The following is a 19,253-nucleotide window of genomic DNA, read 5'->3' as shown; positions in this document are numbered from 1 at the left end:
GCTAATTACTTCTGGAACGGTGTAAGGGCACGAGATTACTTATCGACGCGACGGGCTCCCAGCGAATTTATTTCGTATCATGTACCAAACATTTGTTATTAAGTGCTCAACGGAGCCCGTAACTCTTCAACTCTGGTAGATATTCGCGTAATTAACGCAATCGTTCTCTTAGTTTCTAAATAAACCTAAAATATAATAATAATTTGTTATACATGTCTTAATTATGCTGGAATGTAATTTTGTGGCTGGTTATTTTACAATCTGTCGGTTGAATACTGAATTAACTAACTTTTGGTTATGTATAAACACTAATATTTGATTTCAAAATTACAATGTAAAAAAAATCCTCAAATGAAAAGTATGCCTTCATATCCGGTGCGTTTTCTTTTAAATTTTGTCACAAAATAAAGCTAGCATATACCTGCCTAAAAACAAAGATATTTATTTATAAAAAAATATATATTATAAAAAAAATACCCAAAATTAATTATCTCAATGTTGTCATTATAATTGTCATGTTCTACCTCAAATAAAACATTTATAGAAGTAAAATTCATATTTACTTTATACTGATACCTATTATTTACAGTATAGGTAGATCATTTTAAACGAAAGACAATGATTGTTTGGTTGTAATTTTTCTTTATTCTTAGTGTCAGAGACGAATATCTTAGCAATCCATGGATCCATGGGTGGCATCCATCGCGTGGCAGACAGAAAAGGGTTAAGGAATTCCTTGACAATCGACTAACACTTCCTTCCGCTCGTGTTGTTCTCTCTGCCTAGTTTTGGCAAGATCCTATTAGTCTAGTTTTGACGACCTCCGTGGCGCAGTGGTATGCGCGGTGGATTTACAAGACGGAGGTCCTGGGTTCGATCCCCGGCCGGGCCGATTGAGGTTTTCTTAATTGGTCCAGGTCTGGCTGGTGGGAGGCTTAGGCCGTGGCTAGTTACCACTCTACCGACAAAGACGTACCGCCAAGCGATTTAGCGTTCCGGTACGATGTCGTGTAGAAACCGAAAGGAGTGTGGATTTTCATCCTCCTCCTAACAAGTTAGCCCATTTCCGTCATAGATTGCATCAGGTGAGATTGCAGTCAAGGGCTAACTTGTAAAGAATAAAAAAAGAGCAGCTTTGGAAGCTTCTAATAGAGATATAGAACTTACTGCAGTTGTAACATAATAAAATAGATAAGTACGTATTTCAGATATAGCCAGTTCCCAAGGTAAAACATTTCTACCATGTGCAAAGCGTACTGTATGAAATCGCAATAAATCCGAAATAATTTAATGTTACAAAACAAACAGTACAAACGGAGCAATGAACATATAGTTTTATTGGGCAAGTTTCCAAGCGGTGCATTCGCGTCTCGCTATGAGTTGGAGCAATCAGCGAGCACAAAGAGCGCTCGTGGAGTACGCAGGGCGGACGTAATGGCGCTCGTCGCTTGCCCGCTAGTGCAAGAGACGGCTGCTGTATTACTTGTGGATCTAAATAATAAGATAAAGCTGCAGCGCTGCACCGCTGCCCGATTTATTTTTATCTATAAAAGGAAAGACGAAAGACCTACCTCGTTTCTTTTTAATTTTTATTTATATTTTTGTGATGTGACAAAATTTTACAAAATAAAAATTGTCGTGCTTTAATTAAGATTATTAAAGGAGGATGGCGAAAGTGGGAGTCACACTCAGAAGTGTCACAGTAGTACTGTGTCACACTCATACATTTTTATTAATTAAAACTATCTCTCTAATATATAAAATTCTCGTGTCACAGTTTTCGTTGCCATACTCCTCCGAAACGGCTTGACCGATTTTGATGAATTTTTTTGAGCTTATCCGGTATCTATGAGAATAGGCCAACATCTATTTTTCAAACCCCTAAATTCTAGGGGTAGGGTAAAAGTAGGGTATGACTAGGGTAGGGGTAGAGGTAATGTAGAGGTAGGGTAGGAGTAGGGTAGAAGCAGGGTAGGGTAGGAGTAGGGTAGAAGCAGGGTAGGGTAGGGATAGGGAAGAAGTGCATCATAAGTCATAGCGAAGCTTGAGCGGGTCCGCTAGTAATTTTATAAGATACTTGTATAAAAAATATTGAGATTTTACAGAATGGGAATCAAGATTATTTCTATACTTAGCATAGTAAAATTGTTCTACTTGTTGCCTGAGACCTAAACGCCTTGTCGTATTTATAAAACAATCACACAGTTGTATGTCAGCGGCGGTGTTTTTCAGTATAAAATTCACATTTATTCGTATGCATAGGGTACCTTCTAATTTTAAAGTATATATTTTTTCTCCCTGCTTTTCAAGATTGGTTACCATTTGCTTTTTTCTTTGTTTAATCACGATTAACAACTATTAATGGGTTTCCATTATGTACGCTACTTTTATCTGCTAGTCCTAAAATACATGCAACCTCACCATTCTCCTTTATTATTGATACCACACATAATATACATAAAAGATAAGTTAATAAGTTTACAAAACAAACATTGTACGTAAAGAGCATACCCTAGTCAAAAACCTTGTGCACACCACTGCTTTTGACTATTTATGTCGTTGGTCGCATGCTAGGCCTACAGGAGCGTGGTGGCGAGCGTGGCGCAGTAGCCGCGTCAGTCGACAACGAGCAGCAGGCTATTTGGTTATTTGGGGTCGGCCGTAAACCGATAGCGAGCGCAGTAAACGCAATCCACCACTCGCGTCTATAAACTTTACGAGTCACGTAAAAACACGCTCGAAATGCCGACTCGCTACCATAAATTTATGCTAATGTATTCTTTATAGGAGTTTAATGTGTATTCAGGAATTCCTTCATTATTTATGTATACGAATGAACCGGTAAAGTTAATTTTAAAGTCGCGCTGCGCCCCACCGTTAACGTGATGTTAGCGATTAATTTTTTTGTTGTGTTTTTGTGTATCACGCTTCCGAGTTACTCGGTACTGCTTTACACATAATCACCTCGCGAGCTGCGGGGAGCCGGTTAATGGAACCGTCGTGAGAACATCGCGGCGACCGGTTACGACTCAATTGCAGCGTGCCGCGATCTGGAAATCGCCACTCGTGTAGACATGCCATACACATAAAAACATTAAACTTAATAGGACACGATAAAAGTTTCGATGACGGCCACATAAAACCGAATAGTACGGATTCGGCGGCCGCGATAAAAGTGGAAAGCGTGTCGTGTAAATCACGTAACTTTTCAAAACTATTATTCCTGAAATATAGTCCGAACTCAATCCGTACATTTCCGAGCGGTGGGCGGTCTATTTATCTATTTCCCCCGCTTCCGCCCCCGAGCGTCCGGTTAACCGCCCCCCTTCCGGTTAACCGGGCGGCGGCGCGGCGTGCGCGGCTAAACGGCTCGTCGCGTGACCGCAGACAATAAGCCCGGGCGGCGTTAACAGCGCGCCTTTGTGTTGCCACTTTATACGTTACGTCACAGCGCCTCACGCCTCACGCCTCGCTCCTCGCCCCCCGCCTCATGTGAGGCCGCGACCTCCGCAGAGAACAGTAGCCGATAAGTCGTGTTGTCGAAGCTTGTAGAGCCTTGTTTAGCGCCGTAGTATCATCGCCCCCGCAGACTCCCGAGTCCCGACCGTCGTACCCGACTCAATTGCCTTTTTCTTGAGGTCGACCCACGTAATAGGATAAAGTACAGATTAGCTCTACTAGACGAAAATGAAAAAGGTTTTCGCGTACCTACTAGCTACTCCAATACAGCTATTTGTTTGGTTATTAAAGCTTTGATCTTCGTGCTGCTTTATGTAAATACATTCCAAATATATTCATATTCATATGAAAGGATAAATAAACAAGTACTTCTATAGAAACAAAATACATTTGAATACGGTATGTTGAAGTTGTAGGTTTAATCAGAGATTATTTTGGTGCTTAGGTAAACATTAATAACAGTTTAACCAATACACAATTTGTTAGGCCATTACAGATATGTAATATAGCTAAAGCACAGTAAATATTATTAAAGCGACTAGCAAGCATCAAAGTACGAAAGAAAGTTTCTATCTCCACCAAGAATAATTTAACTTTACCTCATTCTCAGTTCGCACTACTACGCTACGTCTATGAAGTCTCTTCTTTAAAAAAGCTTCTACGTAAGTTACAATTTAGTATGGTCAATGTTTTGTATTCGAAGAGTATTATGTACAAAATCATCCGTGGAATGACACTTTAAAGCATCAAGAACTAAAACCATATTGGCATTAAACTAACGACTCGGCACAAGACTACCCCCACTGAACGTTCGTAGAGGCAACATAAAACACATCCAATTGAATCCGACGCCTCAGTTTATGGCGCACCGTCGTGGGTCTCTCGAAATAGCACTATGTATTTGAAATTCGATATCCAATGCCACGGAGTTCGGGTGCTCGTAAAATTAGGGCTTCGGTCTCGGGCGCTCATACTAATAAACGCCAACCGGGAATCCATGTTTCTCTTTGTTTTATTTACGTCGAGAACAATCTTTATATACCTACGTGCGTCTATCTTATCAAATAACCAATAATATAACCTCTATAAACTACGAGTAGACTCCGGCTATAAACTTATGAAGACAACGTATTTACTTCGCTATCGTAAAGGGGTTCCTTGTGTTGTAATGAAATGGCTCGACTGAAATTGTTTAAGCTGCAATAAAACTGGCTCGATTCGTGACGTGATTCGTACCCATTACTGAGGCATGGCCGCAAATAAACTTGAATCTGAACATAAAATGATATTGTCTGTGTGCGAGAGGGCGGGCCGTAAGTCACAGCGGGCGGCGACAGGTCGACGGCGCGCCGAGCAAATTAACAGCTTGCCACTAGCCTCTAACTTAGTGCCTCGTAAAATTAGGCCCGCCAGGCCCCTCGAGGCTGGAACGAGCCCTGTCTTCCATAAGCTTCTCGAGAAATTCGGATTAACCCCGAGCCATTTCTCATTCGAGATCAGTTGCGACATAAACGACTAAGCTGCTGGCTACTCGCAGTAAGTGATGAGTCGTCTGGCGGAACGACATTAACCTACATCCGTACAATTGACATTGAACACAAGTAGTGCCAATAAACTTTCTGATGGTAAACTTTATTCAAATGGACAATTGAATCGTTTTATCGCGCCATTACACAACACTTTTTGTTTTTTTCTTACATTATTGTTAAGTGATGATGATGAGTAAATACTAAAGCTATAAATAACTCTTCGATACGCGCTAAGAAATTATAAATGTTTGTTACATTATCACTGATAGAATCTATGATGTTTCTTAAATGAAAAGTCGTGTCCTGACACTTTTAAATATACCTACTTACTTCTGCGGATTTCCGCATTGTCAACGTCGATTTGCTACAGCCATTCTGAAAGTTCCACTGAAATCTATACATACTCATATTGTAAAGAGGTAATTTCTGGATCTACTTTATCGATTTTGAAAATTCTTCCATCAATAGAATTCCACGTTATTTGTAAATATCGTAGGCTATATTAATACCTGTATTACGAGAATTATGTGGAAGACGTAGTAAAAAAGAACGAAGCCCGATTATTCCGCTCACAAACGCGTACACAAACATTACCCGTCTACACAAATCGCCGTGAGCTCTCGACTGAATATTGATAATCCGAATAATTGATGCGTGAAACCATACTGAGAGGTTGAAGTGCTTCGGCGAATATATTTCCCATCGCAGTGTCAACACTGAAATCTGAATCAGTAAGCGCGGCGGTCGACACGTATATGATTATTTCATTAGTTCGTATTTGCGCGCTCATTCGAATGTTCTCCCCCTCCTCGCTGCCGGGGGGGCGATGACCACTCCCGGAGCTAATCATGCGGTCAGTTTGTTCTGCCTCAGCGTGTTTTGATATTGATATTGACTGTAGCGCTCGCATCGCTGCGCGTCGATTTATTTGCGAACAATGATCGATTGATTGCTATACGTACGTAAGCCTGTAAACGTTTTGATTATGTTGACCGACTCTTATTTGCTGAACCAACAAGCCGGGATACCGCGCGCATATTAAATGGAACGTGTTATCTATCTATTCATATAAATTATTATCTGTCTATGTAAATTAAATCAATTGCCAAAATTGGATGTAAGTATGTATACGTTGTATGCGCATCGCTTCCCAATGGCTGACCGATATCGATGAAATTTAAGACATCGATATCGGTCAAGTTATTATATGATTGCATGGTTTAAGAGTCATTGCCCGGTATACCCCAAAAGTTGATTACTCCACGCCGCAATAATTCTAAAATTAAGAAAATGTTTTCATGAGTCAACGTTCAGACATTAAAAGCTCTTAAATCGTAGCGTTTCCATAATGTTTCGACATTTCGTACCATAAGAGTTATTCGCAATAATTCTAAAATTAAAAAAATGTTTTCATGACTCAACGTTCAGATATTAAAAGCCCTTAAATCCGTAGCGTTTCCATAATGTTTCGACATTTCGTACCATAAGAGTTATTAAGCTTACGCGTAGGATTGTTTGGCCATCATCGACCACTTCATTCACTCAATTCGTACCTACCACTAAAGTAACATGACTTGTTGACTTAAATAAGATGGACAGATATCATCATGGTTTTGGTAAGTCCCCTGTCCACTAATTACTTATTAAATATTCAACGACGAATGTTTCTTGTTGCAGAGAAATTCAATATCTCCGGGTGAGAGAGAAAAGTACCGAACAAGAAGTCCCGCGGAACCAGACCACAAGAAACTTAAAAAAGAAGAAAAGGATATGGGTCATGTAAGTTCAACTTGCCTTAATAACTAATGATATACAACTGGAAAGTTTCGAAGAAGTCTACAGTTTGAAATGTCTGAACAAAATAGCAATGACTGTTTTTTAACGTTTCGTCTCGTTTCGCTTTTGCCTTCTCCGCTGTATACTGAATATATTAATAGAATACTGAAAAGTGTAATCAAAATTCGTTTAGAGTTTTGAATGGTGAAAGGTGAAAGAGAATCATATAATCATAGTTAGGTACAACATTTCCTTTTTGGAAATAAAGGGCATCCAGAATACAAGGCAAGAACTAACCTATTACTTCAATCACTATCGCGGTTCTATTCGCGGTTTGCGGTTGCCGTTTAGTGAGAATACGGGGAGAAAATATAGCCTGTAACACTCATAAAATCGTGGCTTTCTTGTGATAAAATAATTTTAAAAATCGGCTAAGTAGATCCAGAGATTATCCCTTGAAACACCAACTTTACCGCTTTATAATATTAGTATGCCTAGATAAATTGTGCTATTCGGTTTTTCCCCAATAAAATATCAGGATCAAAGTAGCCTATGTACTAATCCCGACTAATTTATCTTCGCACTTACCAACATCCAGAAGTAGATATTAAATCTAAGAGTTGGTACAGGAATTGTTTACAGGAAAGTGACTCACAAATAACACATGTTAAACGTGAATAGCCATCTAATAATAAACTTGTAATTCCTCAGGAGTTAGTAGTGGATGACGCGAGCGAAGAGCCGACGTCGCCACACAACGGCGCGCCGTCGCCACGCGAAAACGGACTGGACAAACTACAGCCTAAGAAAGAACACCCGCCACATAGCCCTAGGTAACATTTCTTCTACATTCATCATTCTCAACTCCTATTCGGCTCATGAGCTCAAGTTTCCTTTCAGAATGAGAGGGATTAGGCCAATAGTTCACCACGCTGACCCAATTTCGGATTGGCAGACTTCACACACGCAGAGAATTAAGAAAAAGCATGCCCCGGACCGGGTTCGACCCCACACCCTCCGGAATCGGAGGCAGAGGTCATATTATTCACGGGGCTATCTTGTCATTTAATTTCAAGAAATACTATAAGTCAACGAGTGTTTAGACGTAGTAGAGTTTCAAACCCGCATGTACCTATACCAATCTGCATATATATGCCCAAGTGGTCACCTACGAGTATACCTATTGTCTACCCTAGTTGAAAACCCTGTACCCTGTTCTAAAATTACGAATTAGTTCTCAATGATTGAACACGGCAGAACCAACAAGACAGAAGTAATATGATACGACGAACTGTTAATTAAATATTTGGCTCCTTAGAGATGTAACGATTTTGCTGCGGTATAGCTTAGCTATAAATATTATTATAATTTATAAATAATCTTGAAAATCAGGTGTAAAAAGAATGTTGGCCAATCGATACACTTCTATTGTCTATTGTAATATATTGGTATTAACGTTGTCCATATGTTTAGGGACCTAAATAGAGAATCTCCTTGGATGAATAAATAGTTTTTACAAATAGATTTATTACAAAACTGACAGAAATTAAACAAAAAACGAAAGTTCAACAGATAAAGACTGTGTTACTGATAAAAACTATCCTCTAGATTACTTGCAGGAAAATAGTTTGTTTACAAGTAATTTTTAGTGTACACTCCCACCACTAAAGTATATAATTGAACCATAAAATCACAAAGCTTAATGCAGTGAATTAAATAAAAAAATACGTCGCAGAAAGTTAACATTTGAAGGGCATCAGATAATCTGAATAACAAGTATTGGGGCCACTCGCGCCTCATACTACAGTGTTGTATGCGATAAATTCATGATAATCGCTCCATCCATTTAAGGGAAGCCGTAGTTTGTAAACTATCCGTTACAATCGGCCTCAGACGAATTATTTAGGTACCTGACTCGCTAGACGTTACTTATGTCAAAGTATAAGATCAACGATCTAGCGGGTTTATAAAAAAAGTTTCATTGTTGTAATCGTTTTCCTCGTGTAAAGAGTTCCCTAAAAATGCCGGTTTCTGCAGTTGAATGGCATTAAAAACGGTCAACCTATTCTAGTATAATAAAAGACGAAGTTACGTTTAACTATTTTTGGTAACTGCTGGTCCCTTGACTTGACTTATTTGTCTACGCATCAGGCATTACAAGATTTCTAAATTGTTAGTATTTATAACTTAATTTGAAATAATACAATATCTAAAAAGAATCTATATATCTATAGTTGTGTGTAGTGTCAGGGCACAAAATATATTTATTGGTGTTAAATATTTTCGATGTGTGAGTTCTCGTCGCCCTCAAAAAACGACAAACAATTTTGTTGGTGAATTTGAGTGCAATACAAGTCCATAGGCATTTGGTCTGAGCATTCGGCCGAAGGTCAACGTTCCTAGCGTACGCCGAAAGTTAATCTAGTTTTCTGAATCAATTACGAGCATTAGTCCTGTTACGACAATGAGATTAGACACGGCTTGATGGATAACCGATGATAATCTTCACGCAAACTTATGGTTACGCTTACCTAACCTAACCTCGTGGGAGCCGTTTCAGCCCCCCAATTACTGTGGCTTATACAAACAGTTTAATGAACTAATCCAACAAAAGCGGCTCATTTGTAGCGTTGCCTAACCGAATTGTGAAGGTTGTTTTCGTTATCGCTCTTCCCGATGTTTGGATGGTGAGAAGTTTGTTGCTCGATTGTTACGGTAACATTTTTGAGAGCTTTTTAACTGCTCTTGATTTTCATGTAAAGGAAAAAAATGTCAAAGCTGTAATCAAAAATCATTTATTTATTAAGAATTGAACCTAAGGGACTAACTTAGCGAGGGTTTTATTGGTTATCGCCATTTTTAGAAACATTATGTACCTAGTACTAATAATTTTCTAAGACTTATTTTTTCTATTCACTGCAAAGACACCCCGTGTATGAAATAACTTTATAAAAAATATATCAATAAACGTTTATTACAAGAAAAGAGAGAGGTGTTCGTTGGCTAGCAATTTCCCTAATGTCTTCATTTATTCGTATAGGTAGGTAATTACTACTTAAGATTATTAAAATTTAATTGCAGGCTCAAATGTAATTGGGAATTTTTACCCTATTGAGTAAAAAATGTTGCAATCCCTATAATAATTATCCGTAAATACCTATATACTCGTGAGCGGGAACAAAAAATAATTGCATTCAACATAGTGCGCATAGCATGAATAACGACCTAAATGCAACATTAATTCATAATTACCACCGCGCGTTTGTACCACCAGCACAAAAACATTAACTTCTTATTACCTTATATTACCTACAACTACTGCAGACATAGTCAGAACTTTTAAACATGTACATATAACTACTTATATATAATTAAACTAGGTATACAGGGATAATATATAGCCTATAGGCTTTCTCGATAAATGGGCTATCTATCACTGAAAGAATTTTTCAAATCGGACCAGTAGTACCTGAAACGCTTAACAATTTCAAACAAACAAACAAACTCTTCAGCTTTATAATATTAGTATAGATTATTGTATATTAAAAAAAAGAAATTAAATATCACGTGTCTCAAACGGTGAAGGAAAAACATCGTGAGGAAACCTGCATATCTGAGAATTTCCTTATTTCTCTGCTTGTGTGAAGTCTGCCAATCCGTCTTGGGACAGCGTGGTGGACCATTTGGCCTCATCTCTCTCCCAAGAGCTCACAATTCTCCTCTCAGAGAATGACTCGTGCTCAGCATTACTTTGCTCACTGTGTCTTAGCCTTTGTTTAACAAACAATGTTGATGTATGTAATCGCCGTCTTAATAATTCTATCCTGCATGTTAAGTTATGAATGCTGTAGCAAAGGTGCATTGCATATAAGCTTAGCCTCATTACATAGAAATTGTTTCATGTAGGTACGGTTATAGAAATAACTTGACTTTTAAATGAGTATTAAAAACTCATTTTATTGGCCATAAAACATTCTTGAAAGCTAATTTGAAACCACACTGGAATTAGTGAAGGTTTGCAAGAAAAACAATATTATATAGGGTGTTCTAAGAAGATATAAAATACTAATAACTGTAATTTTATCGAATTTAAAGTTTTTAACTTGAACGTGGTAACAATAAATTAACTTGTACCTACTTCAAACGACTTTGACTTTCTCTGTACCTTTATTTTATTGATTATTAAGATTTAACAATATGACACATTATTAAGCCATGTGCAAGTTGTAGTCAATGTGGCCATACCTACATTGGCTGCCAATTAAGTAAACAAACGACTTATTCCAATCTAAGTTACAATTTCCAACCGTGACTTTTATGGTTACAGGTCAGGAACATCAAGTAACGCGTCAACGCCGTCAGCAAAAAAGTTGGATGAGAAACCCAGTACGCCAATTTCCAAGCCGGTGACCCCAACGTCTGGGGCCAGCGGCGTGGGGGCGGCGGGGGCACCGCTCAAGGCCGCAGTGAAGCCCCCAGCGCTCCAGTACCCGTATTTGGGAAACGGGGCACATGACGCGTATGGACTCGCGGGGTACTCGGCGCGGGCTGCTTTGGCGTACGAGCCGCTGCGCCCGCCCATCGGGCCGGCGTCACTTGCGCCGATACCGGGTGGCAAGCCGTAAGTTTCACTCGATGTTTTTATTAATAGATATTGATCAATACGTTGAAATGACAACGCAACTTATAGTAATCTAAACTAATATTATAAAGAAGGGTTATGGTTCGAATCTAAGGTCAGGCACTGAAAATGAGTTTATTTATTTTTTTCAGTATAATTTCTCAGCTCTTAGTTGGAAAGTTCGTGGTGTTACATGCAACATTATCCCTGTGTTTCGGAGAGCATGTTTAGCCGTCTGCGCTGATCGAAATGTCAACCTGCCATCTGATAGTAGTCGTTGTATTTAACACACTAAGTCCGTCATTGGAGCAGAGTGGTCTAAGCTTTTATATCTAATATTGATTAAAACACAAACTGCCTGTTTGTCCGGGCTAATCTTTCGAACAGCTAAACCGATTTTAACTAAAAGATGGGGACTGTTAGGGTCGCCATTGACGGTCAATTATTCTCACGTTTCTGAAAAGCAAACGGCAGTACCTACGCGGCATACTATACATGTACGCAGTGACCAAAACACGATCAATTATAGTCGTGGGTGCTACAAAATCGTGAGAATAATTGACCGTTTGTGGCTAGTATTATAGCGCTAAACTTTATCTCAGAAAAATTTTGTGGTATTTATGGTAAACTGAATTTCACGCGGGCTTCTAGTTTAATTATAAACAATGTATATTTGTCCCCCGTTGCAGGGCGTATTCGTTCCACGTGTCGGCGGAGGGGCAGATGCAGCCGGTGCCGTTTCCGCCCGACGCGCTGATGGGGCCGGGCATCCCCCGTCACGCGCGGCAGGTGTCGGCGCTTGCCCACGGCGAGGTGGTGTGCGCGGTGACGGTGTCGTCGCCCACGAAGTACGTGTACACGGGCGGCAAGGGCTGCGTCAAGGTGTGGGACATCAGCCAGCCCAGCAAGGCGCCCGTCAGCCAGTTGGATTGCTTGGTGAGTGGGTAACTGTCGGTGTGTGCATTATTTATTTACTATTTATATACATAGTTTTTACTATTTTACTGGCGGCGTCTGTGGCGTAGTTTTATGCGTGGTGGATTTAAGAGACGTAAATCCTGGTTTTCTTAATTGGTCCAGTTCTGGCTGCTACGCTCTAGCAATCAGTCCTACCGACAAAGATGTACCGCCAAAAGATTTAGCGTTCAGGTGCAATCGTGTAGAAACCAATGTGGATTTCAAACTCCCATACTAACAAGTTAGTGCTTTCATCTTAGGTTGCATTATCATCTACTATCAGATGTGATGCAGTCAAGAGCTAATTTGTAAAGAAATAAATAAATAAAAACTCAGACTAATTAAATTCTATAGGGCCTGCCTCGCTAGATGTTACCCCTCTATCAAAACTATATGATCATGATCATACAAACTGAATCTGTAGAATCGATGTTTCATTGTGTTAAAATTACACGTCTGTGTATTACGATTAAATATTTATAGTTGTGTATAGTGTAAGGACACAGGATATATTTATTGGTGTTAAATATTTTCGATGTGTGAGTTTACCTCGTCTGCCTCAAAAAACGATAAACAGACAGTTGGTGAATTTGAGTGCGATACAAGTCCAATAGAAGGTAATTTGTCTGAGCTATACTAGCTGACCGCAACTTCAAACTAAACTGCATCGCAACAGGTTTTTGAATTGTACAAAAAGGGATTGTTTCAAAGTTCTCTAAGAATGCCATCTATTGGTAGTTTAAAACAACAAACAATGTTTCACTATGCCCGTAGATGTATAAACTGTATAACTATATATACAGGGTTTGTGAGGTTCTTCAAGCCTTTTAGGACTTAAAAACACTCCCAAGTCTTGAAAACTTTGACTAAAGGGCTCCAGTCTTTTGGAACACTACTTATAGGAAGAATACCAGATATTAGCTACATTTTTAATTTTAAAAATAGAACCAAATTTCATATATCGTTATTTATTTGTCGACAGCAAAGGGACAACTACATAAGATCAGTGAAACTGTTGCCTGATGGGCGCACGCTGATCGTGGGCGGGGAGGCGTCCAACCTCTCCATCTGGGACTTGGCGTCGCCTACCCCGCGGATCAAGGCCGAGCTCACGTCCTCCGCGCCCGCCTGCTACGCTCTAGCGATCAGTCCTGACTCTAAGGTAAACTAAGAAACTCCGATCATTTACCATACGACCTGCCTCACTAGATTGTTCTCTACGGATCATTTTTGATTCGATCACGCAGAGACTCACTCCATCGCCCGCTGTGTGACTCTGAGCGTTTTTATGAGGCCCATAGTTAGCGACCAAGTCTCTGAACTATATGTCATCACTGGCAACACAAAAGATTCTTTTCGAAGACTTCTCTTCATGCACTGACGAATTTTCGACGTAAAATTGCGAAGATTGCTGCCCGAAAGCTGCCCAACCGAGTTGGATTCGGTGATGGATTATGTTATCGTTTTGGCCATGGAAGTAGGTACTTACCATAGGCTAATTATATCCACCAGTGGAATATAATCAATATGATGATCGTCTACCTAAATATCTAAGCTAATATAAAAAAAACATAGACTCGAATTGAGAACCTCTTTTTGTTGAAGTCGGTTACAAAAATTGGTCGCTACTGGCCGGATATGATTAATATGCTCAGACCAATTATTGTATAGGACCTGCCTCGCTAGACGTTACTTTTCTGTCAAAGTATATGATCAACGATCTAATGCGATTATAAAAACTGTATCTATAGAATCGATGTTAAATAGTTGTAATCGTGTTCGTCGGTTAAAGAGCTCCGTAAAAATACCTTTTTGTGTAATTGAATGGTGTAAAAAACGGGTAAAAACGTCTAGTTTAGTATAAGATATATACCAAATCTAAGCTCGTTTTCCTCAGAAAATGACAGACAATTTTGTTCGTGACAATGAGTGCGATACAGGTCCTTCTATAATTGGTCTGAGTTAATATGTGATGTTGGTGACAGGTATGCTTCAGCTGTTGTTCTGACGGCAACATAGCGGTGTGGGACCTGCACAACCAGACGCTGGTGCGACAGTTCCAGGGACACACGGACGGTGCTTCGTGTATCGACATCTCAGCCGACGGCACTAAGCTGTGGACCGGCGGACTCGATAACACTGTCAGGTGAGATATTCATTTTATTTCTAACTACCCCCGCGTGGTTCCTGTTTCCGTAGGAATACGGGGATAAAATATACCCTATAGCACTCGGGGATAGTGTAGTTTCCCAGCAATGAAATTGGTTTTCAAATCTGTTCAGTAGTTTCAGAGCCTATTATAAATAAACAACCAAGGCTTTCATCTTTATAATATTAGTATATACAACTAAACTATATAAAAGAGTCCTTAGCTATACAGAGATTTGAGAGAGATATTTTTCAAATTATATTTCAATGAATAAACGAATATATTAACCTTGACGGTGGGGTGATTGATGACTCAGTTAAGACTTTATATGAACTATAATACTAGCCACCCGCCCCGACTTCGCACGGGTATTATGTAGAATTTACATCTACATTGTAGATACTAATATTATGATTAGTCTATACTACAATATATCTACTCGTATATAGGTCCCGCGTCTGCTGACCGCTGTCAACCGGGACGAAACGTACGGCACGCCAGCCGCAGCCATTTTTTTAATCTCTGATATATTTTTTGTACTATATGTATGTACCTTCCTCTTAAATCACTATATATTTCTAAAAACGTAGAAGAATACCTATGATTTTGTACCCATCTCCCAAATATTTAAGTTTTAATGTTCCAAAAATTTCAAGATTTTTTTATTAAATAATGTTTTGTTTCTTTTATTGCAGATCTTGGGATTTAAGGGAAGGCAGACAATTACAACAACACGATTTCAGTTCACAGATATTCTCCTTAGGATACTGTCCCACAGGTAATTAATTACTTGGAAATCATTAATATTAACATAATTTTAAACTATTCCGTAAAATTAAAAAAAAATACAATAGTTGAGAAAAACCACTCAAAATTAGGTACCTACCTATATACAGGTTACCTATATATAATAGCACAGCCAATATCTGAAAATATTATCTAATTAAATTAACTTGATACAAAAATCAAATCAATTTACAACATCACATTTATGATAATTTAAATATGATATAACATTGCTTTTACCTTATTCTAACAAAAGGAAAAACAAAACAAAATTGTTTGAACAACTATTGAAAGTTGGACAAGTTAAGTTATTCAGACAATAATTGACTTCAAGGCGAATGTGATTCGAAACGGTAGAAGAAGAAGAAGAAGAAGAAGAAGAAATATACTTTATTGTACATTAAAAACAAAAATAAACAATAACTTATAATAACACTTAGAAACTAATGTACAAATGGCGGTCTTATCGCTAAAGAGCGATCTCTTCCAGACAACCACTGTGGAAGAGAAAAAAAAAAAAAAAAACGTAAGCACCGATTCGGGTATACGCACACAAAAAATAAGAAAAGTTAAGTAATTTAAATACATAAATATTAAGCAATAATACATAATAATAATACATAGACTATACTTAACTACATCATACATATATACAAAGAAATACATATAAACATACATACATACATACATACATACATACATACATAGACACATACATACATACATACATACATGAAAACCTGCAAAACATAAAAACAAGACGGCATCTAAGGGAAGACAAAAGAAAAATAAATAAACAAAATAATTCAAAAATAATAATAAATAAACATAATACACATACAAGCGTAATTTGGATTAATAAGTTAAATTAAAAGATCAGGGAGGAAAAAAGTGCATGTTTACCAGCCGTTTGAAAGAGGTTAGAGATTGGGCACGCCGAATGTCTAAGGGCAATGAATTCCAGAGCCGAGCAGCTTTAACAGAAAAGGATTTAGAATAGAAGGAAGTATTATGGGAAGGAATTTTTATCAATCACGGTATCAATTAACATAATTATAGCTGTTAGCATTTTTAACAAAATGAAAAGTTTCCTTGAGTCATAGCGTAATTATCATAAAATTTACAATTTTGATTATTATTGCTATAATTTTACCATGTTTGTGATGGTTTTATTAATAGTAACATAACTGGACGTGTAAATTATGACCTCAGCGCGTTGAAATGGTGTGGCCGAGACACCATTTTGCAATTATGAATTAATATTGTGTTATTATTATCATTTATATGATTTTGAATCAGAAAAATCCATATAATGAATGTTATAATTATTTACCACATTATAATTATGATTTTATATATATTATGAATGATTTACATTAACACTACATTTTTGGTAATATAATTAATGTTTAAACGAACTTTCCTGTAAGTGAAATTCTATCATAATTTTCAGTTGCTTCATTCGAAGATATAATTTTACCAAGTAGTTTCCTTTAACTTACAAGCCACAACGCATGTTTCAGAGATTTATTTTATTAAAAATAATGAATTTTAAATTGTTAGTATATTGTACAATATTCCACATTATAATTATTATTATTTTATATACATTATGAATGACTTACATTAAACACTACATTGGTATTGATACCTTTTACTTCATAGTAGTGATATTAGGGCCTATAGACTGTGACGGCGTGAAACGTTGTAAAATTACCTTATATAATTGCTATCTTCTAAGGCCACCATGGTGCAAACTCTATATTTGACTACTGTACCTACGGCATGAGCTGACAAAAATTCAGTCTTCATAAATTGAGTTATATCTAGCTATCAAGCTCTCGTTTGCTCAAGAAAATACTGCCTTAGTGCTTACTGTTCTTTTAAGAGCATGATTGCCGGTAAAATTACATAGGTCAGTTTATTGTAACGAACGAACAACTACAAGGGATGCGCCTGCAAAGTGATGTTCTATTAGGCGATGTTTATATCAATATCATATTTTAAGTATAATAGCTATTTCGAAAGTAGCATTAAGTAAAATGAGAAACGCTTTCTTCCAGGCGAGTGGCTAGCGGTGGGCATGGAGAACAGCAACGTTGAAGTTCTACACGCGGTCAAACCGGACAAGTACCAACTGCACCTGCACGAGTCGTGCGTGCTGTCGCTGCGCTTCGCGTCGTGCGGCAAGTGGTTCGTGTCCACCGGCAAGGACAACCTGCTCAACGCCTGGCGCACGCCCTACGGCGCCAGCATCTTCCAGGTTTGTGCCCCGCTCATTGTACTGTGTGTGTGAAGCCCCACAAGTACCAGTTGCACCTCCACGAGTCGTGCGGCAAGTGTTCGTGTCCACCGGCAAGGACAACCTGCTCAACGCCTGGCGCACGCCCTACGGCGCCAACATCTTCCAGGTTTGTGCCCCGCTCATTGTACTGTGTGTGTGAAGCTCCGCAAGTAGCAGCTGGACCTGCACGCGTCGTGCGGCAAGTGGTTCGTGTCCACCGGCAAGGACAACCTGCTCAACGCCTGGCGCACGCCCTACGGCGCCAGCATCTTCCAGGTGTGTGCCCCCCTCATTGTACTGTGTGTGTGTGTGAAGCTCCGCAAGTAACAGCTGCACCTGCACGAGTCGTGCGGCAAGTAGTTCGTGTCCACTGTCCACAACAATTGTATATTTGCTATAGACTTCATAATAGAACCGCAATCAGAACAGAGTTATAAGAACGTGACCATTGGAAAATCTCCCTTGAAACTCTGATGTTCGCTGAGACTTTAAGAGGAGCATTTGTGGAAGGAGGGAGTTGAGGATGGTTTGTAGGCTAAGTGAACCAGTCCTGCCGTCCCATGAGCATGATTGGACGTTACGTCCGGGTAACTTAACTTTTGCCAACACCAACGATACTTTACTTAGGATGAAAGGACGCTATGTTCGGCACAACTCTATGGCGTCTAAAAGAGTGAATTAGACAAATACATTCTACTTTGCCTATGTAATGATTTGCCACTTTTTGATCGGGTATGAGAACCTTCACCACATTTAACATTAAACATGTTTAATTAACCCTGGTGTTTGTTCGCAGTCGAAGGAGTCGTCGTCGGTGCTGAGCTGCGACATCTCGTCGGACGACAAGTACATAGTGACGGGGTCGGGCGACAAGAAGGCCACAGTGTACGAAGTGATCTATTAGTGCGCGGACGCTAGTGATGTGACTGAAGTGACAGCGACAGTGGTGATATAGCTTTAGTGTATAGAGTATATTGGGAAGCCTGTATGTACTTATGCGACCTGTTTATATAGATTAGTGTGCGCGTTTTTATGTTTATTTGTTGAGCGCCCGTAGTGTATGTTGGCAGCAGATCTCAAAATGATGATTTCGTTTCAATATTGTTGTAAAATGCTCATATTAAAGAAAAGATATGCGCAAATTATACATGACTCGTTTTATTTATCTACCTACTTATTATTTTAACTTAAGTTACCTTGCACCCTGCGTTACCCCATCCCACCCATCTTGAAAAAAATAAAAGAATAAGATCTCGAACTGCGAGTATACTGTTTTCTTAATGCCTATCCTTATATTAAAAAAAGAAAGCCTAGAAAAGTATACATACTAGGAACATGCCTTACTATTAAAATGAGCCGATAAATAACCAAGTTAATATAAGTAAAAAAGCAACTGTAGTGTAAGCACAGAGAACATATGGTGTAAGTAGATAATAAACTGAAGCGCCGTCTTTAAGTTGGCAACCATAATTCCCTTTAAAACAAACACCGCAAAATATTCAAATCTATTAGTTTAAGATCCCACTATAAGGTGACCTTCATCGAGCGAGGCGAGCTGATAGATGATTTTTTATATCATCAAATTAAATATGGCAATAAATATGTATTGGAAATGGGTTAACTAAATTCAGTTGAATATGAATAAGTAATTAACATAAGAAGGCTCAGAGTCACACAGCGGGCGATGGAACG

At 38.7% G+C, this 19,253-nt stretch overlaps 1 protein-coding gene across 3 annotated transcripts in view; it reads left to right on the top strand.

The window, feature by feature from the left end:
* The window catches only part of LOC112046364 (protein groucho), a 120,384-nt gene extending 101,676 nt beyond the window's left edge, over nt 1–18,708 (top strand). For all 3 annotated transcript variants that reach the window (XM_052886473.1, XM_024084167.2, XM_052886472.1), the window contains exons 8-16: nt 6,666–6,767; nt 7,476–7,597; nt 11,092–11,385; nt 12,075–12,321; nt 13,325–13,504; nt 14,328–14,488; nt 15,187–15,269; nt 17,341–17,540; nt 18,358–18,708. In XM_052886473.1, coding sequence (XP_052742433.1) covers nt 6,666–6,767; nt 7,476–7,597; nt 11,092–11,385; nt 12,075–12,321; nt 13,325–13,504; nt 14,328–14,488; nt 15,187–15,269; nt 17,341–17,540; nt 18,358–18,465 — 1,497 coding nt within the window. In that variant the 3' untranslated portion in view covers nt 18,466–18,708. The remainder of the gene's footprint in view (nt 1–6,665; nt 6,768–7,475; nt 7,598–11,091; nt 11,386–12,074; nt 12,322–13,324; nt 13,505–14,327; nt 14,489–15,186; nt 15,270–17,340; nt 17,541–18,357) is intronic.
* Nucleotides 18,709–19,253: the final 545 nt, after the last annotated feature.

The sequence above is a fragment of the Bicyclus anynana genome, chromosome 17 (assembly GCF_947172395.1).
Source record: "Bicyclus anynana chromosome 17, ilBicAnyn1.1, whole genome shotgun sequence".
NCBI classification, from domain to species: domain Eukaryota; kingdom Metazoa; phylum Arthropoda; class Insecta; order Lepidoptera; family Nymphalidae; genus Bicyclus; species Bicyclus anynana.
This window is presented reverse-complemented; position numbering and strand designations above follow the sequence as displayed.